The sequence below is a fragment of the Phocoena sinus genome, chromosome 8 (assembly GCF_008692025.1).
Source record: "Phocoena sinus isolate mPhoSin1 chromosome 8, mPhoSin1.pri, whole genome shotgun sequence".
In the NCBI taxonomy this organism is placed as follows: domain Eukaryota; kingdom Metazoa; phylum Chordata; class Mammalia; order Artiodactyla; family Phocoenidae; genus Phocoena; species Phocoena sinus.
In genome coordinates, this window is record NC_045770.1 from 22,108,164 (window position 1) to 22,135,050 (window position 26,887).

General features: G+C 35.4%; 1 protein-coding gene across 2 annotated transcripts in view; it reads left to right on the forward strand.

Annotated features, from left to right (window-relative positions):
* Positions 1 to 26,887, forward strand: part of RDX (radixin) — a 99,759-nt gene that overhangs the window by 55,589 nt on the left and 17,283 nt on the right. Inside the window, exons 11-14 of one of the 2 annotated variants that reach the window (XM_032640165.1) lie at positions 11,453 to 11,613; positions 13,264 to 13,356; positions 17,068 to 17,310; positions 18,267 to 18,427. In XM_032640165.1, coding sequence (XP_032496056.1) covers positions 11,453 to 11,613; positions 13,264 to 13,356; positions 17,068 to 17,310; positions 18,267 to 18,427 — 658 coding nt within the window. Of the gene's footprint in view, positions 1 to 11,452; positions 11,614 to 13,263; positions 13,357 to 17,067; positions 17,311 to 18,266; positions 20,854 to 26,887 lie in introns of those variants that run through there. The other variant, XM_032640164.1, reaches the window with a different exon arrangement.

Here is a 26,887-nt window from a genome sequence, read left to right on the forward strand (position 1 = left end):
TTGTTTGTTTGTTTTCGGTAACATGTTTGGAAGAACCTATGACCTAGGCAGTAGGTAACCAAAATGCTACAGTGTATATATAGAAAGGATACATTGGATTTAGAGAGTGTGGTTTATATAAAGTAACTCTAGAATATACTAATTTCAAACAAGAAATAGTGGGGAGAACACAAGAAAAAAGATATTGAGTAAAATAGGATGTTATGTGCCTTCCTAAGCAGTAAGATCTAGGGGATAACATGAAAATCTACATTATTTATAAAATTAAATTAATACCTGCTTTTCTGACAACTAGTAGGACCAGCCATTCACTTCTGTTGGAAATAGCTAATGATCTTAGTTAAGGTTTATTTTCATTCCTTACATTAGCCTACCGTGGTGGGGGGATGCTTTTGAGCAGTGGGTAGAATAACTTGCAGATGGGTAGCTAGAGGAGGAAGTCACAAAGACTGTTATAAATCCACAAACTGATCATTCCAATTGCAAGATGATTGGAAATAATATTTCTAAGAGAAGAAATAGAAAAAAAAAAAACCTGGATTTTATTCTGACTCATTAGAAGCCTCATTTCTCAGAGCTAGAAAAGACCTAGAAAGTATTTAGTTTAAAGCCCAGAGGTAGTAAAGAGACTTATTTGCAAACCATAACACAAGGGTAGAACTTGTTTCCTGAATTCCAACTTGATGCTGTTTCTCCCACTCTAGGTGCTTTTTCATCAGTTAAAAAAGCAGACATTTGTGATGCGCCTACTTTGTGCTGTGTTTTTGAAAGACAGATATATAGCATGCATGGGAGTGAAGCCTGTGTGGTTGACAGAAATGAGATGTATACATTAAAAATATTAATAAAGTGAGGTAACATGTACTAAGCACCATGTGAAGAGTATGAGCAATACTCTTAGAGGAAGAATAGTGTAAAAAAAAAAATCTGGAGTATACTAAAGTGTGTTTTTTAAAAAAGGAAAGTTTAGGGCTTCCCTGGTGGCGCAGTGGTTAAGAATCTGCCTGCCAATGCAGGGGACATGGGTTCGAGCCCTGGTCCGGGAAGATCCCACATGCCATGGAGCAACTAAGCCCGTGCACCACAACTACTGAGCCCGTGCTCTAGAGCCCGTGAGCCACAACTACTGAGCCTGCATGCTGCAGCTACTGAAGCCCACGTACTTAGAGCCTGTGCTCTGCAGCAAGAGAAGCTACCGCAATGAGAAGCCCGCACACTGCAACGAAGAGTAGCCCCCCACTCAACGGAGCTAGAGAAAGCCCGTGCGTAGCAACGAAGACCCAGTGCGGCCAAAAATAAATAAATAAAATATTTTTTTTTAAAAAAAGGAAAGTTTAAAGAAATGTATGATAGTGCTCTGATTTTAAAGAGAAGATTGAAGGATAGTACTTTTTCATTTACATAATACATTTTCTTAGAGAATAGCTATTTACTAAATCTTTCAATCTTATTTATTTAGGATGTATAATAAAAATATTAATGATTTACATACAGAAAAGTACTCAAGTAAAGAAGCACCAAAGAATATAAGGAAGATAAAATATAAGAAAGAATATAGAGCATGCCTGTCAAGACAGTTTCAAATCAGTCATCCTAAGGCAAAGGACATCCAGTTTGTTTTTTTGTTTGTTTTGTTTTGTTTTTCTAATAATACAGCTTTTCCAGGCCGTCCTAAACTCTGCACGGTTGTCTTGTAATTTATGCTAAATTCTCATTCAAATGCAGTAACTCTGGTCATCTAAATCATGATATTTAGTAGATAAAACCATAAGTGTTTGTGAAAAGAAACTTCCATACTTCATTATTGTCATTTTCTTGAAAAAAATTTTATTGAAGTCATTATTTGAAATGTCATAAATCATTAAATAGAACCATTCTGACATTTTGCATTGCCATAATTCATCATTGTTAAATTATTTAGCTTCCTTTATCATTCTTTTAACCATCTTTAAGATATATTGGTGACTATATTTGAGATACAATACAGCCAAACTTGCATTTAGTCACTATTGCAACAAAAATCAAAGTGAATTTCCACCTTCACAAAGACAAACCACAGGAAAGAGTTGGGGGTATAGTGATTTCATTCATTCTGGATACTTGTTAAACACTTAGTACTTAATAAGTACACCCAGTACTGTTCTAGGCATTGTTCCAGGTATTGGGGATATAGTATTGAACAGATAAGTTTCCTACTCTCATGTAGCTTACAGTTTATTGAGGAAAGACAGAGTAATAAAATTAACAGATAATAAAAATCATCTTATGTAGTTCGAAGTGCTGTGAAGGAGATAAACAGGATAATGTGATAAAAGTAGTAATAGTAAGTAGGAGGGGGTTTAGGTATGCATTGTTTACAAACAGGAGCCAAGCTTTAATTCTGTCATTAACTTATGACCATAAGGAAGTCATTTTAGCCTCTAGATTTCCTTATGTTCCTAATTTCTAAAATGGAGGTAAATAATCCCTAATTTAGCTTTTTGAGATTTTTTGATATATAAAGTTATATTAAAGTTTTTTGTTGTTGAAATTTTTTCATAGGTATAATAATGTGCATACCTCTTAAGTGTAAGGCTCAATGAATTTTTACAAAGTGAATTTATTTTTGTAACTACCCAGAACAGGATAGAGAACATTACCTGCCCTCAGGGAACCCCACCTTGTGTCCCTTTGCAGTCATTTTTTCACCCCAGATGTATATCATTCTGATTTATATCATCATGAGGTTTAGTCTTACCTTTTTTTCTAATAGCTCTGTTGCGATATAACTTACATACCACACAGCCATTTGAAGTGTACAATTTAATAGCTTTTAGTATGTTTGCATAGTTGTGCAGCCGCCATCACAGTTTTAGAACAATTTCATCACCCCAGAAAGAAGTCGCATACCTGTTAGCAGTCGCTCCCAGTTATTCCCAGTTCTCCCTCCCTCAGCCTTAGGCAGCTACTAATTTACTTTTTATCTCTATAGACTTGCCTTCTGGACATTTCATGTGAATACAGTCATGCAAAACGTGATCTATTGTGACTTGCGCTGAGCATAATGTTTTCAGGGTCCATCACGTTTTAGCATGTATCAAGGACTTTATGCGTATAATGCTACATTTTACTTTTTCATCAGTTGTGTCCACTGTTGGCCGTTGTGAATATGCTGCTATGAACATTTGTGTACAAGTTATTGTGTATCTGTACGTTTTCATTTCTTTTGGGTATAAGCCTGGGAGCGGAATTGCTGGGTCATATGTTTAACTTTTTGAGGACACGTGCATCTGATTTCTAAAACAATTATATGTCATTTAACATTCATACCAGCAAGGCATGTTTTCTCCACATCCTCACCAACACTTGTTAATATTTATCTTTTGGATTATAGTCATGATAATGGGTGCGAAGTGGTATCTCATTGTGGTTTTGATTTGCGTTTTCCTAATGGCTATTGATGTTGAGTATCTTTCCATATCCTTATTGGCCATTTATGTATCTTCTTTGGAAAAATGTATTTTCAAATTTTCTGCCCAATTTTCAATCATGTTTTTTTTTGTTGTTGACGTATAAGAGTTTTTTTTAATATTTGTGTGTAAATCCCTTATCATATATCAGATATATGATATGCAAGTATTTTCCCCTGTTCCATGGGTAGTCTTTTCACTTTGTTGATGGTGTTAAATTTGGTTTTAAATTTGGATGAAGTCCTATCTATTTATTTATTTTGGCTTTTATTGCTTGTGCTTTCAGTGTAATGCCTTAGAATCATCTTGCCTATGTTTGAACTACATAGAAATGAATTCATGTGTACTTTTGGCCTCTTTTTGCTCAAACTTATGCAGGTAGCTGTAGTTTGTTTTTTCACATTGTTGTGTAATATTCTATTGCATGTATTTACCTCAGTTTATGCATTCTACTGGTGATGGACATTTGTAATATTTCCAGTTTGGGGCTATTATAAAATAAGGCTTCTATGAGCATTCTTGAACATAGCACTTGGTGTACATACCTACTAGTTTGTGGGATGTACACATCTAGGAGCGGAATTTCGGGATCACAGCTGTATAGAGCTATGGTAGATACAGCCACCAGTTTCCCAAAGTGGTTGTATCAAATTTCATTCCTACCACTGCTCTACATCTTCATCATTACATTCACCACTCATTATTATCAGGGTTTCTTTTTTGTTTTGTTTGTTTAGCCATTCTGGTGGATACAATGAGTACAGTGCATTTTCTTGATGACTGATGATTTTGAGCACCTTAGCAAATGCTTATAGCTGTCTGTGAAGTGCCTTTTCACTTATTTTGCCCATTCAAAAAAAAAATTGGATTTTCTTCTTTTTCTTATTGATCTGTAGTAGTTCTTTACATGTATTGTAAAAACATCTCTCCGTGGTTTACCTTTTTACTCTCTTAATGGTGTCATTTAATGAAAAGACAGTCTTAACTTTAATCTCCATTTATCACTCTTTATCACTCTTTATGGTTGTGAATGTATTATTGTTTACTACCTCCTAGAAACTTTGTTTTACCTTTCACATTTAGGTCCACAGTCCATATGTAAATGATTTTTATAAGAGTCAAGGTTTGTTTTTTCCCGTACATATTTCTAACTGACCCAGACCCATTTATTGCAAAGACTTTGTACCATACATAGCATCATCTTTGTCACAAATCCAGAAGTCTGTATGTATGCGTCTGTTTCTAGACTCTTTTCTGTTCCACTTATCTATTTGTCTATCCTATTGCCAATGCCACAGTGTTCAGTTACTAGTTGTACCTAAAAAGATTTTTAACTGACGTGTCATAAATAAGTCATAGGTATATAATAAAATGGTAGGAAGCATGTTTCAAAGACAAGGCAACTCTTGGGCTCCCATGTTACTTAACTTTATCTTTTATCTTTAATCTTTTATGGTATTAGTTGTTAATTGTTACACATTATATACTTTCATAAATTATAATCCTGAAATTGAGAAAAGGAAAATAATTACTTGATGAAGTTAATACAGAGAGCCATTTAGTTTATAACAGAACAAAGTCTCCAGAAGAGTTTAATGTCTGCCAAGACTGGACTTATCCATTTAAGTCAACAGACTGAATATTCTGCATATTTCACAGAATAAACCCTCTCCTCCCATGGTATTGCTAGGTGATGCACCTCCTGGATCATCCCTGGGTTGGTAGTTTTCTCTTTGTTTGCTGTATTAACTATACTTTTCCTTTCTTCCCATCTCTGGTAGCTTCCTTTTCTACTTATTCACAATCCTTTTCTTAATAGAGAGCTCCTGGAGAGGAAGTTCTGGGGATGGAAAATCCAGGAGAGGAAGATCAGCTGTTGAAATGTCTTTGCTGCAAACCTCTGTGGATTGAGGATGTGATAACAGTTTCTCAATGTGATGACAAGCTCTGTAACTCTGATTTATCTTCTAAGTTGGCATTTATAATACAGCTTTTCTGTTGGGTTTCCCACCGCTGCCCAAGTCTGGTCTTTTCAGATTTTCTTCCTTTAAGCTTTCATTCTCAGCCACAGGAGGAGCTTCACATGCTCTTCACATTTGCAGTATTGCTGTTTATTTGGTGGTTAGAAATGTTTTATCTTTTTTGAGGTGGGGAGGGGGCTTTTTTTTTTTTTCCTTCAATGCATGATTCTAGTGCACTGGCTTACTGTTTTGCTAAAATAAAATTAGTAGTGTATTTGGGTCCCTTGTCAAAGAGCTCCTGAATTTTTAGCTGGTTTTTCTTTATAGAGGGCCTGTGGATTGTGAACCTAAATGTTAAAGGTAGAATGAAGTTTCTAGAAGGTAGTAAAGGAGAGAATGTGTTCATAACCATAAGGAAAAGATTGATAAATTGAACTTTTATAATTATAAAGGGGACTCTGGCCCTTGGCATCTCTGCAGAGGGTTTGTAGGACTCCTGAACATCTGTTTCTACATTATTGTCAGTGTTCCTCTGGCCGTTGATTCTTTCCCCATGCTTTGCTTTTTTTCCACCTCTCCTAGATGAGCAGTGTCAATCATAGTTATTTTAATGACCTTGCTTGCAAACTCCAATGTCTGGATAATCTATGGGCCTATTCTATAGTCTGTATTCCCTTTATGGGGTGGGGGGAGGGGCTCAGGGGCTCATTTGGTCCTGTCTGGTATACCTGGTAATTTTGATTGAATGCCCAACATTGTATATGAAAAGTTATAGAGACTTTGGATGGTGTTATTTTCCTTTAGAAAGGATTTAATTTGCTTTTGACAGTCAGAATATGTGCAGATCACCTGGATAGAGTTGAGCTGGGTTTCAGGCTTTGTTAACGTTGGTCTCTTTCTGGTTTTCCCATTGCTAGTCTAGCCCTTTGGGGGTGTCATCCGGAAGACTGCATATTTACTGGGGCCCTTCTGTCTTAGAGGGCCTTGAACTCCAACCTTTGACTCCCAAGCTGCAAAGAGTGTTAATCTGTCTGGTCACCTCTTTACCCTCTTACAGCTGCTTTTTGCTTGTTTCCTTATGTGTGCATTTTAGGAGTTGGCAAATGTCTTGAGGGGAAATACACATAGATTTTGAGACTTTTCTGTTTACTCCTTTTCAGGATCTTGTCCTTTCAAGCCTTGGATGCTTTGGCAGCCCCAAAGTCTAAATCTCTGTTTTCTTAGCCTGATAGAATACTACAGGCTCTGCCACTATTCCACTCTACTGGGAATATTATATACCTGTTTCTTTTGCATATAAAATAAGCAAATACATGATATACACACAAAGATATGTTTTTCTTTCCACTTCTTTCTTTTTTTGTTGGCAATAATCTCAGATTTTATTCAAAAGCAAGACCGCCCACCCCAATTACTCTGGTTATCCCTTCATAATGAACGTATCCTACTTTTACAAAATTTTTCCTTGTGCCTACTTCAGTGAATTTAAAAATTAATTTATTGTCTCAATTATTTTCTAATTGTTTGGCTGTGGAAAATTGGCATATTAGATTGTACTGCCTGGAACAGCAACCAGAAGATCCCCTATAAACTTGTTAGAAAAGTAAATTCTCTGGCTCCATCCCACATCTATTGAATCAGAACCCGTAGGGGTGGTACCCAACAATCTAGTTTAACAAGTCAGCCAGGAGATTCTGATAGAAACCATTTGAGAAACACTGGCATATGAGAAACATGTGCTATTTACTTAATGGACAGGCAGACATGGAAGTGAGGGAATATATCAAATAAGAAAATAAGCAGTGACCCAAGTGCTTTGACTCTAAATGGGTACAGAATAAGAATAGCCATGAATGAGACTCATAAACTGGTTCTATTCAGATACATATGAACTGCCCCTCTCTTCTGCTTGATTTCCATGAGCTTATGTTAGTGTAAAACCCCAAGTACATTTGTCTTGGGCAGATCTGTAAATTCTTCAGCATATGGACACTGTAGAGAAAGTAGTAGGATTGACCATTTCCTAATCATCTCCCAGGCTGCATTACCCAATACGCAGTCTGTCTACGCACATGTTTCTGTCATCTGCCAAGCAGGGGCAGAAAAAAAAAGTAATATATAAATATATTTATATAAATAAGTACATTTATATAAACATAGATTTTTATATAAATAAATATGTAAAATCTTCATTTTGAGTAATGTTTTTTAAAAGTACCAAAATGGTCATTAGAAAAAGCAAAACATTTTTGGCCTTCCTTATATCTTTTTATGACTTTGTATTGTTTTTAGTTTGATTGCTGGGACTAAGGCTCTAGATATAATTTTTCAATGCCTGAGGCCTTACAGGGTTTTAATCTGGCTCAGATTCTCCACTTCCACTTCTTTCTTAAACAAAAGGTACATATATCCTTTTGCACCTTGCTGTTTTCAGTTACCATTGCTTAGATGTAGTACAGGTATTCTAAAATTGCTTTTTCAGTAAGTAATTTGTAATCATATTCTTAATTCTATGATTTCTAAGAATTTTGATAATAGAACTTTTATTTGCTTTTTTTTTCTTTTTTTTTTTTTTGTAATAGTTCTTTTCCCAGGGTAAAAATAAACTATTGCCCTAGACTGGAAAGAGGAAGAAAAAAATCTATAATCTTCTGAGATATTTTTTTATTATTTTTTTTTTTTTTACTAATACTGTTACAATTTTTATAGCTTCCAATCTTTGCCCTTGGGGGTGACATAAGAGTTGATTTGGCTTGCCAAGTCTTAGACCTGTCAAAATCAAGTGATGCTTGTGTTCAAACCTGATTGAGAAAGGGAAGCTTTCACAAATTTTATTAGCTTGAACTTAGAATAACTTCCCTGGTCTACACTTAATTAACTTCCATAACCATCTACATCAATATACTGTGTACTGTTAATGAGAGAAACAATTTATTCTTGTAACCTTTCACCTTTGTCCTGAAAGAACTGAGATTCTAAAAGAAGCCAGATTTCCTTCGTACTCTCTTCTCACATGCCAGACCTCAAAAATTGTAGGTTCTTGCTTTTTTTGACCCAGATAGGCAAAACATTGATACTATTCACATTTCTCATCTAATCCTTCTCCTCAAGGGCTTCTAACTGGATCCAAGGTCTGGAGGGATGTTTGTTTCATATAAATATATATATATTTTTTGGCCATGCCACGGACCTTGAGGGGTCTTAGTTCCGTCTTAGTTCCCCTGACCAGGGATTCAACCCAAGGCCACAGCAGTGAAAGTCCCGAGTTCTAACCACGGGACCTCCAGGGAACTCCTGAAATATTCTAATTTGTGGGTTCACAAACTTTTTCTTAAAAGGCTGGATAGTAAATATTTCAGGCTTTGCAGGCCACATGGTCTGCTACAGCTATCAGCTCTCCCATTGCAGCATGAAAGCAGTCATGTGCAATACCTAAACAAATGAGATTGTGTTCCAGTAAAACTTTATTTACAAAAATACGGCATTGGGTTGGGTTTGGTCACTGAGCCATAGTTTGCCAATCATAGTTAACTGGAGAGGAAAGAAAGAGATCATTGTGGGATATATGGCACTTCAAAACCTTCCTTTCTAGACTAGAGACTAGAGTAGATTTGAAGCTTTCAGTTCATTTTCAACATTAAAAAAAATTAGAGTTTTGTGTAATTCTTAATATACCACAAAACAACCATTGCTCTGTCTACTATTCCTCAAATTAATACTTAGTACAAAAAAACTGTTAGAAAATAAAGAATATTTTGAAATTTAACTTTGTAACCCAGGCTTATTTTTCTTTATTGGCTCATAGTACAGAAAGAATTTTTATTATGAGAGAAAATAAGGCGTTTTTATTTGTAAACTTTTCTTATTATTTGTTTGCTTGTTTAGAAGGAGGATACAGCTGTGAACTTTGTGAGCTTTATTTTATGTATTAGTCAGCCAGATGGAAAGAATGATCATTAAAAAAGTTAGATGGGCTAGCTCTGATGTCCAAGTTTTAGAAGACATATACTAAAATGAATAATCCTAGAATTTAGCTTCAGTAACATCCTTCATTATACACATTTCATCTTTATAGCCAAATAGTCACGTAGAAGTTTTACATTTTATCTAGAGTTTAAAGTCATTTTTCTTCCCAGTCTTCTCAAAACCTCCCAAGTCGTAACTGCAGTTACTTAAATTAGTTCTGACCAAGAACAACAAAATGGAGAACAGTAAGGTGACTTGTACATTACAGTTAGCTTTCAAATCTTTTGACATACAGATTTTCAGTTTTTCCTTTTTTCTAAAGTATACAGAAAGGGAGAGTCATTCTTTGTAGAACATTGCACCCATCTTAATAGATGACATTCTCTTGTCTTCTGTCACAGATGTCCTTGCTATTGAACAAAGATTGTCAGAATAATACTTAAAATTAGTACTTTCAAATTGATTTCAAATCTTTTGGCTTTGTGCTAGTAATATTTTCCTTTCTCAACTCATTAGAATAAGAAAAGAGAATTAACTTTATGATCTGTACATTTATGGATTAAAATTCACCTCATTTATCTCCAAATATTACTTACTTGTCTTCATGCTTGAGGAATGGATATGTACTAATAACTCTAAATTTTCAGTAATTCATATAATTCCCATCAAAATTCCTGTTTGAGTCAGTAAGTATTCAGTCTTAATGTCTTGGGTTTACTTACCTAATACTTAGTTTAGGTAAGTAAAAACTTATTTAAATTTTAAAGTGTGTTATTTTATAGACTTTTGAAACAGATGGCAGTTTGTTTAGGTAAAAACTTCAAAGAGGTTTTTTTAAAAATTTTCATTGGTGTATAGTTGATTTACAATGTTGTATTAGTTTCAGGTGTTCAGCAAAGCAAATCAGTTATACATATACATATATCCCCTTTTTTTTAAAGATTCTTTTCCCATATAGGCCATTACAGAGTATTGAGTAGAGGTCCCTGTGCTATACAGCAGGTTCTTATTAGTTTTCGATTTAATATATAGTATTGTGTATGTGTCAGTCCCAATCTCCCAGTTTATCCCTTCTCCTCGCCCCGCCCCATCCCCTGGTAAACATAAGTTTGTTTTCTACATCTGTGACTCTGCTTCTGTTTTGTAAATAAGTTCATTTGTACCTTTGTTTAGATTACACATATAAGCAATATCATATGATATTTGTCTTTCTCTGTCTGACTTACTTCACTCAGTTGCTGCAAATGGCGTTATTTTGTTCTCTTTTATGGCTGAGTATATAGGTACCATTGTATATTCCATTGTATATAGGTATCACATCTTTACCATTCATCTGTCAATGGACACTTAGGTTGCTTCCATGTCCTGGCTGTTGTAAATAGTGCTGCAGTGAACATTGGGGTAATATATCTTTTTGAATTATGGTTTTCTTTGGGTATATCCGCAGGACTGGGATTGCTGGGTCATATAGTAGTTCTATTTTTTAGTTTTTTAAGGAACCTCCATACTGTTCCCCTTAGTGGCTGTACCAACTTACAGTCCCACCAGCAGTGTAGGAGGGTTCCCTTTTGGAGAGTTTTTTTTTTTTTTTTTTTTTGCGCGATACGCGGGCTTCTCACTGTTGTGGCCTCTCCCATTGCGGAGCACAGGCTCCGGACACGCAGGCTCAGCGACCGTGGCTCACGGGCCCAGCCGCTCCGCGGCATGTGGGATCTTCCCGGATCGGGGCACAAACCTGTGTCCCCTGAATCGGCAGGCGGACTCTCAACCACACTGCGCCACCAGGGAAGCCCATGGAGAGTATTTTTTTAAAAATAAAATAAAGGATGTGCTTCTAGCTTTATGACATAACTTGAATTACAGAGAATTTTCATTTCTTTGCATTTTTGAATTGTGTAATAGAGTTTTAAAAGTTATTAGGTTTTTGCCAAGTTAAAAACAAGGTAATGTTCATTTGCATATGTGCTAATTTTAAGAAACTGTACAGATTAGATTCCTTGCTACTATTTTGACTTCTTTTGATAATGAGAAAATTAGAATTAATCATTGTTTTGGGGGGATACATATATTTGACAGAACTAGAAGAACAGACTCGAAAAGCTCTAGAACTGGACCAGGAACGAAAACGAGCAAAAGAAGAAGCAGAAAGGCTTGAAAAGGAGCGTCGAGCTGCTGAAGAGGCCAAATCTGCTATAGCAAAACAGGCTGCCGACCAGATGAAGAATCAGGAGCAGCTGGTAGGGAACCTGGGTTCTGTTAGGGGAAAAGAAAAATTCAGACAAAAGCATGGACGAAATCGGTTCCGCAATTTCAGAGTGTTTATTCTCTGAGCACAAAGGTGTTGGTTAATTACGTTTTCAAATCCCCTCACTGTGGTATGTGTGCACTCACTGCAAGGAACTTATATCTTTTTATTCGAATGTATTTTAAAGCAGTAAGTAGAATAACAAAGAATTATGAAAACCATAGACCACATGGACCATTTTCTGTATTCAGAGGAATACCCATCATGACAAATGAAATACCAGTGTAAAAATAGACAATTTGGAGGTTGCAGTATTTAGTACAGTAAATAAATGATCAGTATTGTGCAGCCACTACCAAAAGTGTGTTGTAATGTATCCAAAATCAACAGTAAAATTTTGTTTGCTAATGAGTGCCAGTAAAATAAGTTCAAATAATGGAAACTTAAAAAAACCTTTGTAAAATTAAGTATATTATACCTTCTGGAAAGCAAACCAACGAGACAAGTGTGGAAATAACAAAGTGTGGAAATAAGCCTAAAATGTTTATTTCTTCTTTTAAAAGGAAACCTAAAAGTAAAACCATAAAAGTTACATAGAGCCTGTTGCTAACAAAAGATTCTGATTTGCTTAGATTTTGTATAAGCCACTGGCATGTTTTGCTTTAGATAAGTTGACAATTACGTATATTCTAAACCCTATAAGATAACCATAGGCTAACTATAAGATAGATCATAATTGATTGGGGTTTTTTGTGTATTTAGTGGACTGGCAAATAATGAGGAGTAGGCATGACACCTAGAAGATTTGGGATTTAAATATTGGTTTAGGCATTTACTTGCTATGTGTCTTTGGGTCTTTCTGAGCCTCAGATCGCTCCCTTTGAAAAAAGGAATAATACCACCTAATAGTATTGTTGGGGAATTAAGAAAGTGCTGTTTAAATTATAAAGTGTTATGTAAATAGAATTCTTTTTCCTTCTGTAGCCTTTAACAGATAGTTTATTTTATTTTATTTTATTTTTTGCGCGGTATGCCGGCCTCTCACTGTTGTGGCCTCTCTCGTTGCGGAGCACAGGCTCCGGATGCGCAGGCTCAGCGGCCATGGCTCACAGGCCCAGCCGCTCTGCGGCATGTGGGATCTTCCCGGACTGGGGCACGAACCCGTGTCCCCTGCATCGGCAGGCGGACTCTCAACCACTGCGCCACCAGGGAAGCCCCTAACAGATAGTTTATTGATGAAAGTTTAAAAATAGCTCCTAGGTTCCTGCTATGAAAACAGGAATTACTACGTGTATATAGAATAATAAATTTTTTTTCACTTTGTCTCATTAGCTCATTATACCTAGTACAAGTAAGATATTTATGCTCTTAAAGAAATAGTTCCTTTTTTTAAACAGAAGACTATCTATGAAAAACATATAACATAGTCCATGTGGGAATTCCCTGGCGGTCCAGTGGTTAGAACTCTGAGCTTCCACTGCAGGGGGCACAGGTTTGATCCCTGGTCAGGGAACTAAGATCTCAGAAGCTGCACGGCATGACCAAAAAAAACAGTCCATGTACATTAAAGCTTTTTTGACTTAATATAAATGACTGAAAATATATTACTTTTTAGTATTGGTAATTGTTTTGTTTATTTTAGGCAGCAGAACTTGCCGAATTCACTGCCAAGATTGCGCTTCTAGAAGAAGCCAAGAAAAAAAAGGAGGAAGAAGCTACTGAGTGGCAACACAAAGTAATCATTTGCTCATCACTATAAATTATTGAACATCTATTTTGTACCCAGCCATATGTGGAAATTATAGAGATAAATATAAGTTGCTGTCATGATTTAGAGGGGAAGAGGTACCTCTGTATGAATGTGTATGTACTGTAGTAAATACTAATCTAGTGATAATAAGCTAAGTACTTTGGGAACACAGAAGAAATGTTTAATTTCTGAGGGAATGAGGCAGGTGTTGGGGAAACCCTTATAAATTTAAGCCGGCTCTTGAATAATACATTCAATTTGGGGGTAGAAAAGATGGAGACTGAAGAGGAAGTCATTCCAGATCGAGGGAATTGAATGAGCATAAGAAGTATAAAAGCACATGACAGATTTGAGGTCAACTAGTAAGTGAGCAAAACTTAGGGTCTGTTTTCAGAAATTTTGAGAGTTGTGGCTAGAAAGTTAGAGAGGGAATTAAGTTGTGAAAGGCTTTAAATAAATGCCCTGCTAAGGCAAGATGCTGAGAAATATCTGTAGACGTTGGGCTCTGAAGACTTCAAAACAGGATTGTAACATCATCAAGCATGGTTTTATAAAAACAGCTTAGTAATCAGCATGAAGGATGGATTGGGATAGTGGGCAGGATTACTTAAGAGCTAATGACTCACACTAAGGATGTGGCATTGAGAAAAAAGAGGAACAGGAATTATTGAAGGACATTTTGTGGTAGACTCAAAGGGGCATGGCAACCAAATGATTGGATGTAAAGTTGAATTAGAAGAATGCAATGAAGATGATACTGAGATTTCTGAGTTCCTAAGTAGATGAAACCACTGATGTCTGAAATGGCATAAAAGTGAAAAATTAGGCTTTATTTGGAGGGGTAGGGAATATAAGATAATGAGAATTTAATTCAAACTTTAATGTTAACTCTTCAATGGAACTATAATAATAACAATTTTTTACACTCAAAGGTATATAGTTCTCTGATTTTTCTCCAACAAAATGTACTTATTACAGAAAGCAGTTTTGTTTCCCTCTTAAATTTTCTTTGTAGCACTTCGGATTTCATAGGGAAGTTTTTGGTATTGAGAGTTATGTATATATGTATATGTCAATAGAACTCTACAAAAAGAAAAACACTTAACTTTTTTGTTAACACTACTTTATTAGAATTGTATAGATCCCTTTTAGGGGTGATTTATGAACTTCAGGGACACATTAACTTATAAAGATAACATATCACAGAGGCACATCCTGTGAATTGTAGAAATTAGAAAATGCATGCAAAAGAAAAATCACATTCTTGCTAACTGGGATCACTATTTTAACACTGTAGTGCATATCCTTCCAGGATATTTTCCTATTTGCATATGTGTATACATACACATTTATATGTCCAGAGTGAGATCATACTGTACATATTGTTCTGTTTTAGTCAGTTTTCATCTCATCTAATATTAGACTATATCCAAAATTTTTTCATTTAGATATAATTGACATATAACGTATTTTTAGGTGTACAGCATGATGATTCAATATTTGTATCTATTGTGAAGCGATCATCACAGTAAGTGTAGTTAACATCCATCTCCATATATAGCTACAGAAATTTTTTTCTTGTTATGTAAACTTTTCAGATTTACTTTCTTAGCAACTTTGAAATATAGAATATAGTATTATTAACTGTAGTCCGTATGCTTTACATTATGTCCCCATGACTCATTTATTTTATAGCTGGGAGTTTGTACTTTTTAACTCCCTTCTCCCATTCCTCTTCCATTTATGCCTCTGGTAACCATCAGTCTGTTCTCTGTATCCATAAGCTCGTTTTTTTTTGTTTGTTTGGTTGGTTGATTTTTAGATTCCATATATAAGTGAGATCATATGGTAATTTGTCTTTCTCTGTCTGACTTATTTCACTTGGCATGATACCCTCAAGGTCCATCCATGTTGTTGCAAATGGCAAGATTTCCTGGGACTTCCCTGGTGGTCCAGTGGTTAAGACTTCGCCTTCCAATGCAGGAGGTGCAGATTCAATCCCTGGTTGGGGAGCTAAGGTCCCCCGTGCCTTGGGGCCAAAAAACTAAAACATAAAAAAGCAGAAGCAATATTGTAGTAACATATTCAATAAAGACTTTAAAAATGGTCCACATCAAAAAAAAATCTTTAAAAAAATTCCTTTTTTATAGTGGAATACTATTTCACTATATATTAATATTTATACCACTTTTTTTTTATCTGTTCATCTACTGATGGACACTTAGGGTGCTTCCATATATATCTTGGCTATTTCATTCTTTTGCATGTGGCTCTCTAGTTTTCCTAGCACCACTTATTGCAGAGACTGTCCTTTCCCCAACCTATATTCTTGGCTGCTTTGTTGTAAATTAATTAACCATATATGTGTGGGTTTATTTCTGGGCAGACTATATTCAGAATTGAACCAAAAAGTCTTTTATAGCTAATTTGCCAGGCCAGTGTCCAGAGTAGGACTTTGCATTGCATCTGTTTGCTCTAAGTCTCTTTTAAAGTAGGACAGTTCTTTTTTTTATGATATTGGATTATTAAAAGGACCCACAGACTGTTCCTCCTCCTGTATTTGTCTAATTCCTTTCTTATGGTGTCATTCAGCCTGTCTTTTTATCATCAATATTTCTTGTAAGCTGGAAGATAAACCTAAAAGTTTGAAGGATTCAAGTTAAAAATTTCTGGCTATGATGCCTCATAGGTGAGACTTTCAGATAATTTATCATCCAAACTAGAACACTTTTGAGAGTGAAAGGGGGTGTTGTTAATAATTACACCAGGACAGGGGCTTCCCTGGTGGCGCAGTGGTTGGGAGTCCGCCTGCCGATGCAGGGGACACGGGTTCGTGCCCCGGTCCGGGAGGATCCCACGTGCCGCGGAGTGGTTGGGCCCGTGAGCCATGGCCGCTGGGCCCGCGCGTGCGGAGCCTGTGCTCCGCAGCTGGAGGGGCCCCAGCGGTGAGAGGCCCGCGTACCGCAAAAAAAAAAAAAAAAAAAAAAAAAAAAAAATTACACCAGGACAACAGTGTAAAGCAGTACTTTTCCAGACAAACCAGCACAATAGAATTACTCAAATAATTGGTGACGTTGGATACTTCCTGTTGTATTATATCAGAAGACATTTAATATCTCATTAACCCACCATTAGTTGTTTTAATTGATCGTTGGACTAGAGTAATAACAGTCTGTTTCCTCCGTTGTCTGGTTATATTTTATCGTTGCTAAAACGTAATCTATTCGATGTGGAATTCTTTGGCATTATACTTATGTCCGTTTTCTCATCAACCATTTGTATAACAATTTTAGCAACAGTTGATAATCCTTGCCAGAATTAATAGTTTTATTAGGGTTTTGCACAGTGGTGTCTTTAATTCTGTCATGTAATAAGCTTTTATCAATAGCGCCTGTTTTCATTACCCTGAAATATAGTTTATATTAGAAAGAAAGGATAATAACTTGATTTTTTTTTTTTGATGTGGACCATTTTTAAAGTCTTTATAGAATTTGTTACAATATTGCTTCTGTTTTGGCTTTTTGGCCACGAGGCATGTGGGATCTTAGCTCCCTGACCAGGGATCAAACCCGCACCCCCTGTATTGGAAGGCGAAGTCTTAACCACTGGACCGCCAGGGAAGTCCCAAGATAACTTGATTCTTTTAATTACCAATTTTCAAAGTAACTTGCTGATAAACTTATTTTTTATGTTCAGGCTTTTGCAGCCCAGGAAGACTTGGAAAAGACCAAAGAAGAGTTAAAGACTGTGATGTCTGCCCCTCCTCCACCTCCACCACCACCAGTCATTCCTCCAACAGAAAATGAACATGATGAACATGATGAGAATAATGCTGAGGCTAGTGCTGAATTATCAAATGACGGGGTAATGAACCATAGAAGTGAGGAAGAACGTATAACAGAAATGCAAAAAAATGAGCGTGTTAAAAAACAACTCCAGGTATTTAAAATTTGCAGTTGTATGCACATTTAAATATAATTTGCATTTTCCCCATTTGCTAAGGCAAACTTATTAAAAAAGAAACATTTGATTTTTGGAAGCCTTTACCTCTAGCTGGCCTTGTGATTGGTTTGTAAGTACTTGGCCTACAGTCACGTTATTTCATTTTTTCTGTTGTATGTCCTTGTTACCAGATGTTTGTTAGCCTTGTGTAATGAGGCCTTAATTAGTAAGCTATTATTTAATTATAACTTGAGCCATGTTAAAAGTAGAACATAAAATACTGTGTTTAAAAAACAAATTTCTTTTTTAAACAGTATACATTAAAAAGAAATGATAATTTGATAGACTACCTGTATGACATTACATAATCTGATTTTTTTTTGTTGAGATTTTGTAATGGCAAAAGGTCAGTATATTAAATGTACATAATTAGATTAAAATAGTAAATTTTAATATTATACCTATTAGAGAACTTAATAGAATCAGTTCTCTAATTTTTAAATTCATGAAATCTTTAAATATTAATAAAAGAAAATGGGGTGATAGTTGTAATAAATGTATTAAGACTTTTGGAGAAAACTTCTCTCATGGTGTAGAATTTAGAACTTACAGTAACATTCAATAACAGCTATATTGAACCTTTTGTAAGTCATTTCAAGTATTAGACGAGAAAGTTCAAGGAAATTTAGAATAATACACAAACTCATCATGGTTGCGGAGTGTAGAAATGAAAGGCCATGGGTATTCCTCTCTAACCACTACCCCCCACCATTACTAAAAGTACAACAAACGTAAACACTTTAAAGAAAAAGATTTCACAGTGGAAATTTTAATATACTAAAAAGTCAGAGATCTGTTATATTGGTATTTTGTGTCTTTAAACCTCTTTCATAGGTTTTTAAAATCTAAAAAAAAAGTTAATAATGGTCATACTTTTTATTTTTTAAACATAGGCATTAAGTTCAGAATTAGCCCAAGCCAGAGATGAAACCAAGAAAACACAAAATGATGTTCTTCATGCTGAGAATGTTAAAGCAGGCCGTGATAAGTACAAGACTCTGCGACAGATTCGGCAAGGCAATACAAAGCAACGTATTGATGAGTTTGAAGCAATGTGAGAGCTGTTATTTTGCATACATGTTCTTCATAAGCTGAACCACCAACAGAGAAAAGCAGGCCTTTGCAGATGTGATGGAATGCATCTCACCTTGCCAAAGCACTTAAACCAGTTTGACTGTGGTAGCTAAAAGACATTTAAGGGGAGCTTTTCAACATTAAGGCAGTGTGATATCATGCTTGGTTTTCTTTTTCTTTTGGGCCAGGGAATGGAGAACAGTGTTCCATCACCTCCTTTTTCACATTTTTCATTTTCCATTTTTTTTTTCTGTTGAAGATTAACACTAATTATCATGTCTGACAAATGTGTATGTATGATTTAAGCACTTTGTACATTTTAAAGGATGGTGGTGACTTAATGAGTGTTTAGGTAGGGCACTCTGTTTTTTCTTCTTCCATATTTTACCTGCATGTATTTCCACATTCTCTCTCATTCATGTTTTCTCAGTGTGTACTTCTCATACCTTGATATGCCCTGTAACCATAGTGCTGCCACTATACAGATTATTGGCAGTGATTAAAATGAGCATAGGTGGCAGGGTGGACAGTCTTTCATCATTGTGTAGAAGATAGCTATGAATCATGAAAAGGATTAGAATGTTTAACGGTGTAGTGTACAGCTATTGGTTAATTTTTTAAATCCCAATTTAATAACATTATTGGATATTTGTTATTTGCTTACTTAATTACGGTCATCTTTGACAGCTAAATTGATTGGTGTTTCATCTCCTGTCATCATTTGGTTTTCTTTGCCCACTGATCTTACAAAGGTATAGACAGCAGGTAGTGAGTAGTTCCCTAGGAAAGTTTACTGATGAAACACTACTGCAAATAACAGTTGTCTCTGAAAGATTCATTCATAGATTGATTTAGAAAAAATAGATGTTTAATAAAAGAAAAAGCACATTTGTTGGTAATTGATTATCATCATTAATAAAATCCTGGACCTTGCTAGAAGGGCAGCATATGAAAACAGCAGTCCCGAGGAGGGGACAGTAATACTACCTCACTACTATACCTGTGATGACTGGTCATTCAAACACAGTGAAGTGTGTAAGCTATATGTTTTATAATACATAGTGATACTGTCAATCATGAAGGAGTATTTTTGAGATCTCCTTTTCCTTCAGAATATCTTAGAGTGCTAAATTTTAACTGCCTTTTTGTTGAACTGAACTGTAGGACTCTGATTTGTATTAAAATTGTTAGTGCTCACTGGTATACTATCTTCCTGGAGGGGTGTTGTATGTCTAAGGAAGTGTGTGTGTGTGTGTGTGTGTGTGTGTGTGTTTGAGACAGAGAGATTGCCCTTGGAGCATATGACGACGAATGTTTGTACCTTCATTTCTTGATGTAATTATTACATAATCATTTTAGCATATTTGGTTTCTAAATCATTGTGCTTATTTTTTCAATCTAACTAAAAATACTTAAATTTGGTTAGTTAATTCTATTTTAGAAATTATAATTTTATAGGTTATATTAATTTCAGTTATGTTTTACAAAGAAATCTTTCCAGTTTGAAAGATGTTCAAATATTCACAGGTTCTAACATTTTCTTTATTATAAAACATTTAGATTTGGAGATAAGGAAAGCCTTGTTTTCTCTGTGTGGTTCAGCTACTTTCCATTTGGTATTATGCATTCAAATTTACATTTATCTATTAAAATTGCCATTTTGTTAGACATTTTTCATGCACAATAGATTCAAATTGTGTCTGAAAATATCTCTGTGCTTTTTTGATTTTGCTGACTTTAAAAGGATTAATCTGGGCAGACATTATGAAAAGGAAAGGTTGCATTTAATATATTTTTTGGATTTAATAGGACAAAAGATAACTGGTTAACCTTGAAGTGACTGTTGTACGGTGGTTGTGCACATGCTTCAAAACACTGTGGAAGAGGACATTTCTCCTTGCAGCACATTAGAGGAACAGATGATAAGCCCTACTATTCATGGTTTAAAGCATGTGTTCACTCTTCCAAAGCATTAAAGTAATTGCCATAATAGGTGAAAACTTGGATTTTTATTGGATTTTTGTTAATTTGCTTCATTTTGAATTGTGTGCACTACCATTCCTACATCAGTTTGATATCAGTGTTGAAAAATTACCAGTTATATTTGCTGTTTATAATCTATTTGTAGATTAGAATTAAAATGGATTTAATCCATTTTTAAAACTGTGTGAATTTTTCTAAACAGGAACAACTATTTGCAATATGGGTTTTCATTAAACCAATTATAACTTTTATTATTAGCATTTGAGAAGCACATGTTCATATAGCAATGTAAAAATATATTAATGAGTATTTGGTAAATTCCAGCAGGCTTATACTATTAGCATAATTTTGTGTTGTACAATTAAGTTACATCTATAATTTTGGATAACATTCATTGGTTAACAATAAAGTGACAAAAGCTCATGTTTCATGCTTCACTGTTGTTATTTAACATGGATTTCTTGTATATTTCCTGAATATTATAATCTCTGTTAGATCCATAAATCATTACATCTTAAAAACAAGAAGTGGATAGGAAAAAGTTCAGAATCCTCATACATTTACTCGTTCCCCCAAATTATATATCTCTTTTGGTATGGAAGTAATAGTGATAATTCTCCAGAAAAGTTAAATCATTAAATTAAATTGACTCTTTTCATAATAGAAAATCATTTAAGATTTCTAGTCATTGCTTTTCTTGTGTAGTGTTTAGTTTTCCTAAGGAAGAAACAGTTTCATTGTCCTTGATTAATCTCACTATTAAAATGCTAATGTTCTTTAAAGAATTGTATACTAAGTGCTTCTTACTAAATTTTATTATAAAGATTATTCTTCTTAAATAACAAGTGATAAATCTGTTCTAAGCATAGTAAAAGCCAGTTGTCTTCTCAGTTTACAGTAATATTGAACTGTCACTTTATTGTTTCTATTCTCAAAGACAGGTGGTGATCTCTTTATTCTGGTCCTGTTAGAAAAGAAAAGGGAATTCTGTAGTATAATATTTTGCTTTATGTCTAATTAGAGTTCTTTTTTTAAGAACTAGAATTAGCACTTAGAAAGTTATATCTTACACTGTATTGGAACTCACTCCTGGTTATCATTGGAAAGAGTTCCAATGTTAGTGCTGTGATTAAAAAAAAATGCACATCACTTTCTGTCTCAGTTCTTATTACCTGTTGATTGCTGATATTTTTAGAATTGAAGATAAAAGATTTTTTAGATCCCACAGTATCCCATTTTATGTATGCATAATGAAAATAGTCTTTTAAAATCTAAAACTTAAAACTGAAGTATAGGAATTACTGCCTTTAGAATTAATTTAGTGAACTGATTAGTAAACCGAAGCTTAGATGTATTTAATAAGAATAAGGGGAAACATTTAAATATAGAACTACACTGGTAGACAGTCCTCTTTTCTTTAAGCTTGTTCTAAATGAACAGAACTTTAGCTTTTCTTATTCTGTACTTCATTCTTTTTTAACTAGGAGGTAATCTATTAAATATTCTAGTGTGGTTTATCATGTAGAATGACAATATTCTAGTACATTTCAAAAGCACAGTGATTCAGCAGATATGATAACTTCATAAAATGTCAAGGCAGTATGACTCCTCACATTCTACACTGTTCGCAAGGAAAACTTGGCTCACGATCGTGTTTCATATATTAAAGCTCCCTTCCGTGGCTTTTCCAATTAAATAATCTTAATTCCCACTTTTTCCTACTGGACCCATCTTTTTTTTAAATTTAATTTTATTTTTTATACAGCAGGTTCTTACTAGTCATCAATTTTATACACATCTGTGTATACATGTCAATCCCAATAGCCCAATTCATCACACCACCATCCCCACCCCCCTGCGGCTTTCCCCCGTTGGTGTCCATAGAATTGTTCTCTATATCTGTGTCTCAGCTTCTGCCCCGAAAACTGGTTCATCTGTACCATTTTTCTAGGTTCCACATACATGCGGTAATATACAGTATTTGTTTTTCTAACTTACTCCACTCTTTATTACAGTCTCTAGATCCATCCACGTCTCAACAAATGACCCAATTTTGTTCCTTTTTATGGCTGAGTAATATTCCATTGTATATATGTGCCACATCTTCTTTATCCATTTATCTGTCGCTGGGCATTTAGGTTGCTTCTATGACCTGGCTATTGTAAATAGTGCTGCAGTGAACATTGGGGTGCATATGTCTTTTTGAATTATGGTTTTCTCTGGGTATATGCCCAGTAGTGGGATTGCTGGATCATATAGTAATCCTATTTTTAGTTTTTTAAGGAACCTCCATACTGTTCTCCATAGTGGCTATATCAATTTACATTCCCACCAACAGTGCAAGAGGGTTCCCATTTCTCCACACCCTCTCCAGCATTTGTTGTTTGTAGATTTTCTGATGATGCCCATTCTAACTGGTGTGAGGTGATACCTCATTGTAGTTTTGGCTTGCATTTCTCTAATAAGTAGTGATGTTGAGCAGGTTTTCATGTGCTTCTTGGCCATCTCTTTCTTTTCTTTGGAGAAATGTCTATTTAGGTCTTCTGCCCATTTTTTGATTGGGTTAATTGTTTTTTTAATATTGAGCTGCATGAGCTGTTTATATATCTTGGAGGATAATCCTTTGTCTGTTGATTCATTTGCAAATATTTTCTCCCATTTTGAGGGTTGTCTTTTCGTCTTGTTCATGGTTTCCTTTGCTGTGCAAGAGCTTTGAAGTTTTATTACATCCCATTTGTTTATCTTTTTAAATTTTCCATTACTCTAGGAGGTGGATCAAAAATGATCTTGCTGTGATTTATGTCAAAGAGTGTTCTTCCTATGTTTTCCTCTAACAGTTGTATAGTGTCCGGTCTTACATTTAGGTCTCCAATCCATTTTGAGTTTATTTTTGTGTATGGTGTTAGGGAGTGTTCTAATTTCATTCTTTTACATGTAGCTGTCCAGTTTTCCCAGCACCACTTATTGAATATCTTTTCTCCACTGTATATCCTTGCCTCCTTTGTCATAGACTAGTTGACCATAGGTGTGTGGGTTTATCTCTGGGCTTTCCATCTTGTTCCATTGATCTGTGTTTCTGTTTTTGTGCCAGTACCATATTGTCTTGATTACTGTAGCTTTGTAGTATAGTCTGCAGTCAGGAAGTCTGATTCTTCCAGCTCCGTTTTTTTCCCTCAAGACTCCTTTGGCTATTTGGGGTCTTTTGTGTATCCATACAAATTTTAAGATTTTTGGTTCTAGTTCCGTAAAAAATGCCATTGGTAATATTATAGGGATTGCATTGAATCTGGGGATTGCTTTGGGTGGTATAGTCATTTCCACAATATTGATTCTTCCAGTCCAAGAACATGGTATATCTCTCCATCTGTTGGTATTGTCTTTAATTTCTTTCATCAGTGTCTTATAGTTTTCTGCATACAGGTCTTTTGTCTCCCTAGGTAGGTTTATTCCTAGGTATTTTATTCTTTTTGTTGCAGTGGTAAATGGGAGTGTCTCCTTAATTTCTCTTTCAGATTTTTCATCATTAGTGTATAGGAGTGCAAGAGATTTCTGAGCATTAATTTTGTATCCTGCAACTTTACCAAATTCATTGATTAGCTCTAGTAGTTTTCTGGTGGCATCTTTAGGATTCTCTAAGTATAGTATCATGTCATCTGCAAACAGAGACAGCTTTACTTCTATTTTTCCAATTTGTATTCCTTTTATTTCTTTTTCTTCTCTGATTTTTGTGGGTAGGACTTCCAAAACTATGTTGAATAATAGTGGTGAGAGTGGACATCCTTGTCTTGTTCCTGATCTTAGAGGAAATGCTTTCTGTTTTTCACCATTGAGAATGATGTTTGCTGTGGGTTTGTCGTATTGGCCTTTATTATGTTGAGGTAGGTTCCCTCTATGCCCACTTTCTGGAGAGTTTTTATCATAAATGGGTGTTGAATTTTGTCAAAAGCTTTTTCTGCATCTATTGAGATGATCATATGTTTTTTCTTCTTCAGTTTGTTAATGCGGTGTATCACATTGATTGATTTGCGTATATTGAAGAATCCTTATATACCTGGGATAAATCCCACTTGATCATGGTGTATGATCCTTTTAATGTGTTGTTGGATTTTGCTTGCTAGTATTTTGTTGAGGATTTTTGCAACTATATTCATCAGTGATACTGGTCTGTAGTTTTCTTTTTTTGTAGTATCTTTGTCTGGTTTTGGGGTCAGGGTGATGGTGGCCTCATAGAACGAGTTTGGGAGTGTTCCCTCCTCTGCAATTTTTTGGAAGAGTTTGAGAAGGATGGGTGTTAGCTCTTCTCTAAATGTTTGATAGAATTCACCTGTGAAGCCATCTGGTCCTGGACTTTTGTTTGTTGGAAGATTTTTAATCACAGTTTCAATTTCATTACTTGTGATTGGTCTATTCATATTTTCTCTTTCTTCCTGGTTCAGTCTTGGAAGGTTATACCTTTCTACAAATTTGTCCATTTCTTCCAGGTTGTCCATTTTATTGGCATAGAGTTGCTTGTGGTAGTCTCTTAGGATGCTTTGTATTTCTGCAGTGTCTGTTGTAACTTCTTTTTCATTTCTAATTTTATTGTTTTGAGTCCTCTCCCTCTTTCTTGATGAGTCTGGCTAAGGGTTTATAATTTTGTTTATGTTCTCAAAGAACCAGCTTTTAGTTTTATTGATCTTTGCTATTGTTTTCTTTGTTTCTATTTGATTTATTTCTGCTCTGATCTTTATGACTTCTTTCTTTCTGCTCACTTTGGGTTTTGTTTGTTCTTTCTCTAGTTCCTTTAGGTGTAATGTTAGATTTTTCATTTGAGATTTTCCTTATTTCTTGAGGTAGGCTTGTATAGCTATAAACTTCCCTCTTTTGCTGCATTCTATAGGTTTTGGATCATCGTGTTTTCATTGTCATTTGTCTCTAGGTATTTTTTGATTTCCTCTTTGATTTCTTCAGTGATCTCTTGGTTATTTAGTAACATATTGTTTAGCCTCCATGTGTTTGAGTTTTTTATGTTTTTTACGTTTTTTTCCGTGTAATTGATTTCTGATCTCATAGAGTTGTGGTTAGTAAGATGCTTGATAAGATTTCAAAATTCTTAAATTTACTGAGGCTTGATTTGTGACCCAAGAGGTGATCGATCTTGGAGAATGTTCTGTGTGCACTTGAGAAAAAGTGTAATGGGTTTTGGGATGGAATGTCCTATAAATATCAGTTAAATCTGTCTTGTCTCTTGTGTCATTTAAAGCTTCTGTTTCCTTATTTATTTTCATTTTGGATGACCTGTCCATTGTTGTAAGTGAGGTATTAAAGTCCCCCACTATTACTGTGTTACTGTCGATTTCCTCTTTTATAGCTGTTAGCAATTGCCTTTGTATTGAGGTGCTCCTGTGTTGGGTGCATATATATTTGTAATTGTTATGTCTTCTTGGATTGATCCCTTGATCATTATGTAGTGTCCTTCCTTGTCTCTTGTAACATTCTTTATTTTAAAGTCTATTTTATCTGATATGAGTATCGCTACTCCAGCTTTCTTTTGCTTTCCATTTGCATGGAATATCTTTTTCCATCCCCTCACTTTCAGTCTGTTTTGGGTCTCTTGTAGACAGTATATATATGGGTCTTGTTTTTGTATCCATTCAGTAAGGCTGTGTCTTTTGGTTGGAGCATTTAATCCATTCACGTTTAAGGTAATTATCGATATGTATGTTCCTATGACCATTTTCTTAATTGTTTTGGGTTTTTTTTTTTTTTTTTTTTTTCAGTATGCGGGCCTCTCACTGCTGTGGCCTCTCCTGTCGCGGGGCACAGGCTCCGGATGCGCAGGCCCAGCGGCCATGGCCCACGGGCCCAGCCGCTCCGCGGCATGTGGGATCTTCCCGGACCAGGGCACGAACCCGTGTCCCCTGCATCGGCAGGCGGACTCTCAACCACTGCGCCACCAGGGAAGCCCTTGGGTTTGTTTTTGTAAGTTCTTTTCTTCTCTTGTGTTTCCCACTTAGAGAAGTTCCTTTAGCATTTGTTGTAGAGCTGGTTTGGTGGTGCTGAGTTCTCTTAGCTTTTGCTTGTCTGTAAAGCTTTAGATTTCTCCATCGAATCTGAATGAGATCCTTCCTGGGTAGAGTAATCTTGGTTGTAGGTTCTTCCCTTTCATCACTTTAAGTATATCATGCCACTCCCTTCTGGCTTGTAGAGTTTCTGGTGAGACATCAGCTGTTAACCTTATGGGAGTTCCTTTGTATGTTATTTATCGTTTTTTCCTTGCTGCTTTCAATAATTTTTCTTTAATTTTTGACAGTTTGATTACTATGTGTCTCAGCGTGTTTCTCCTTGGGTTTATCCTGTATGGGACTCACTGCTTCCTGAACTTGGGTGGTTATTTCGTTTCCCATGTTAAGGAAGTTTTCAACTGTAATCTCTTCAAATATTTTCTCAGGTCATTTCTCTCTCTCTTCTCCTTCTG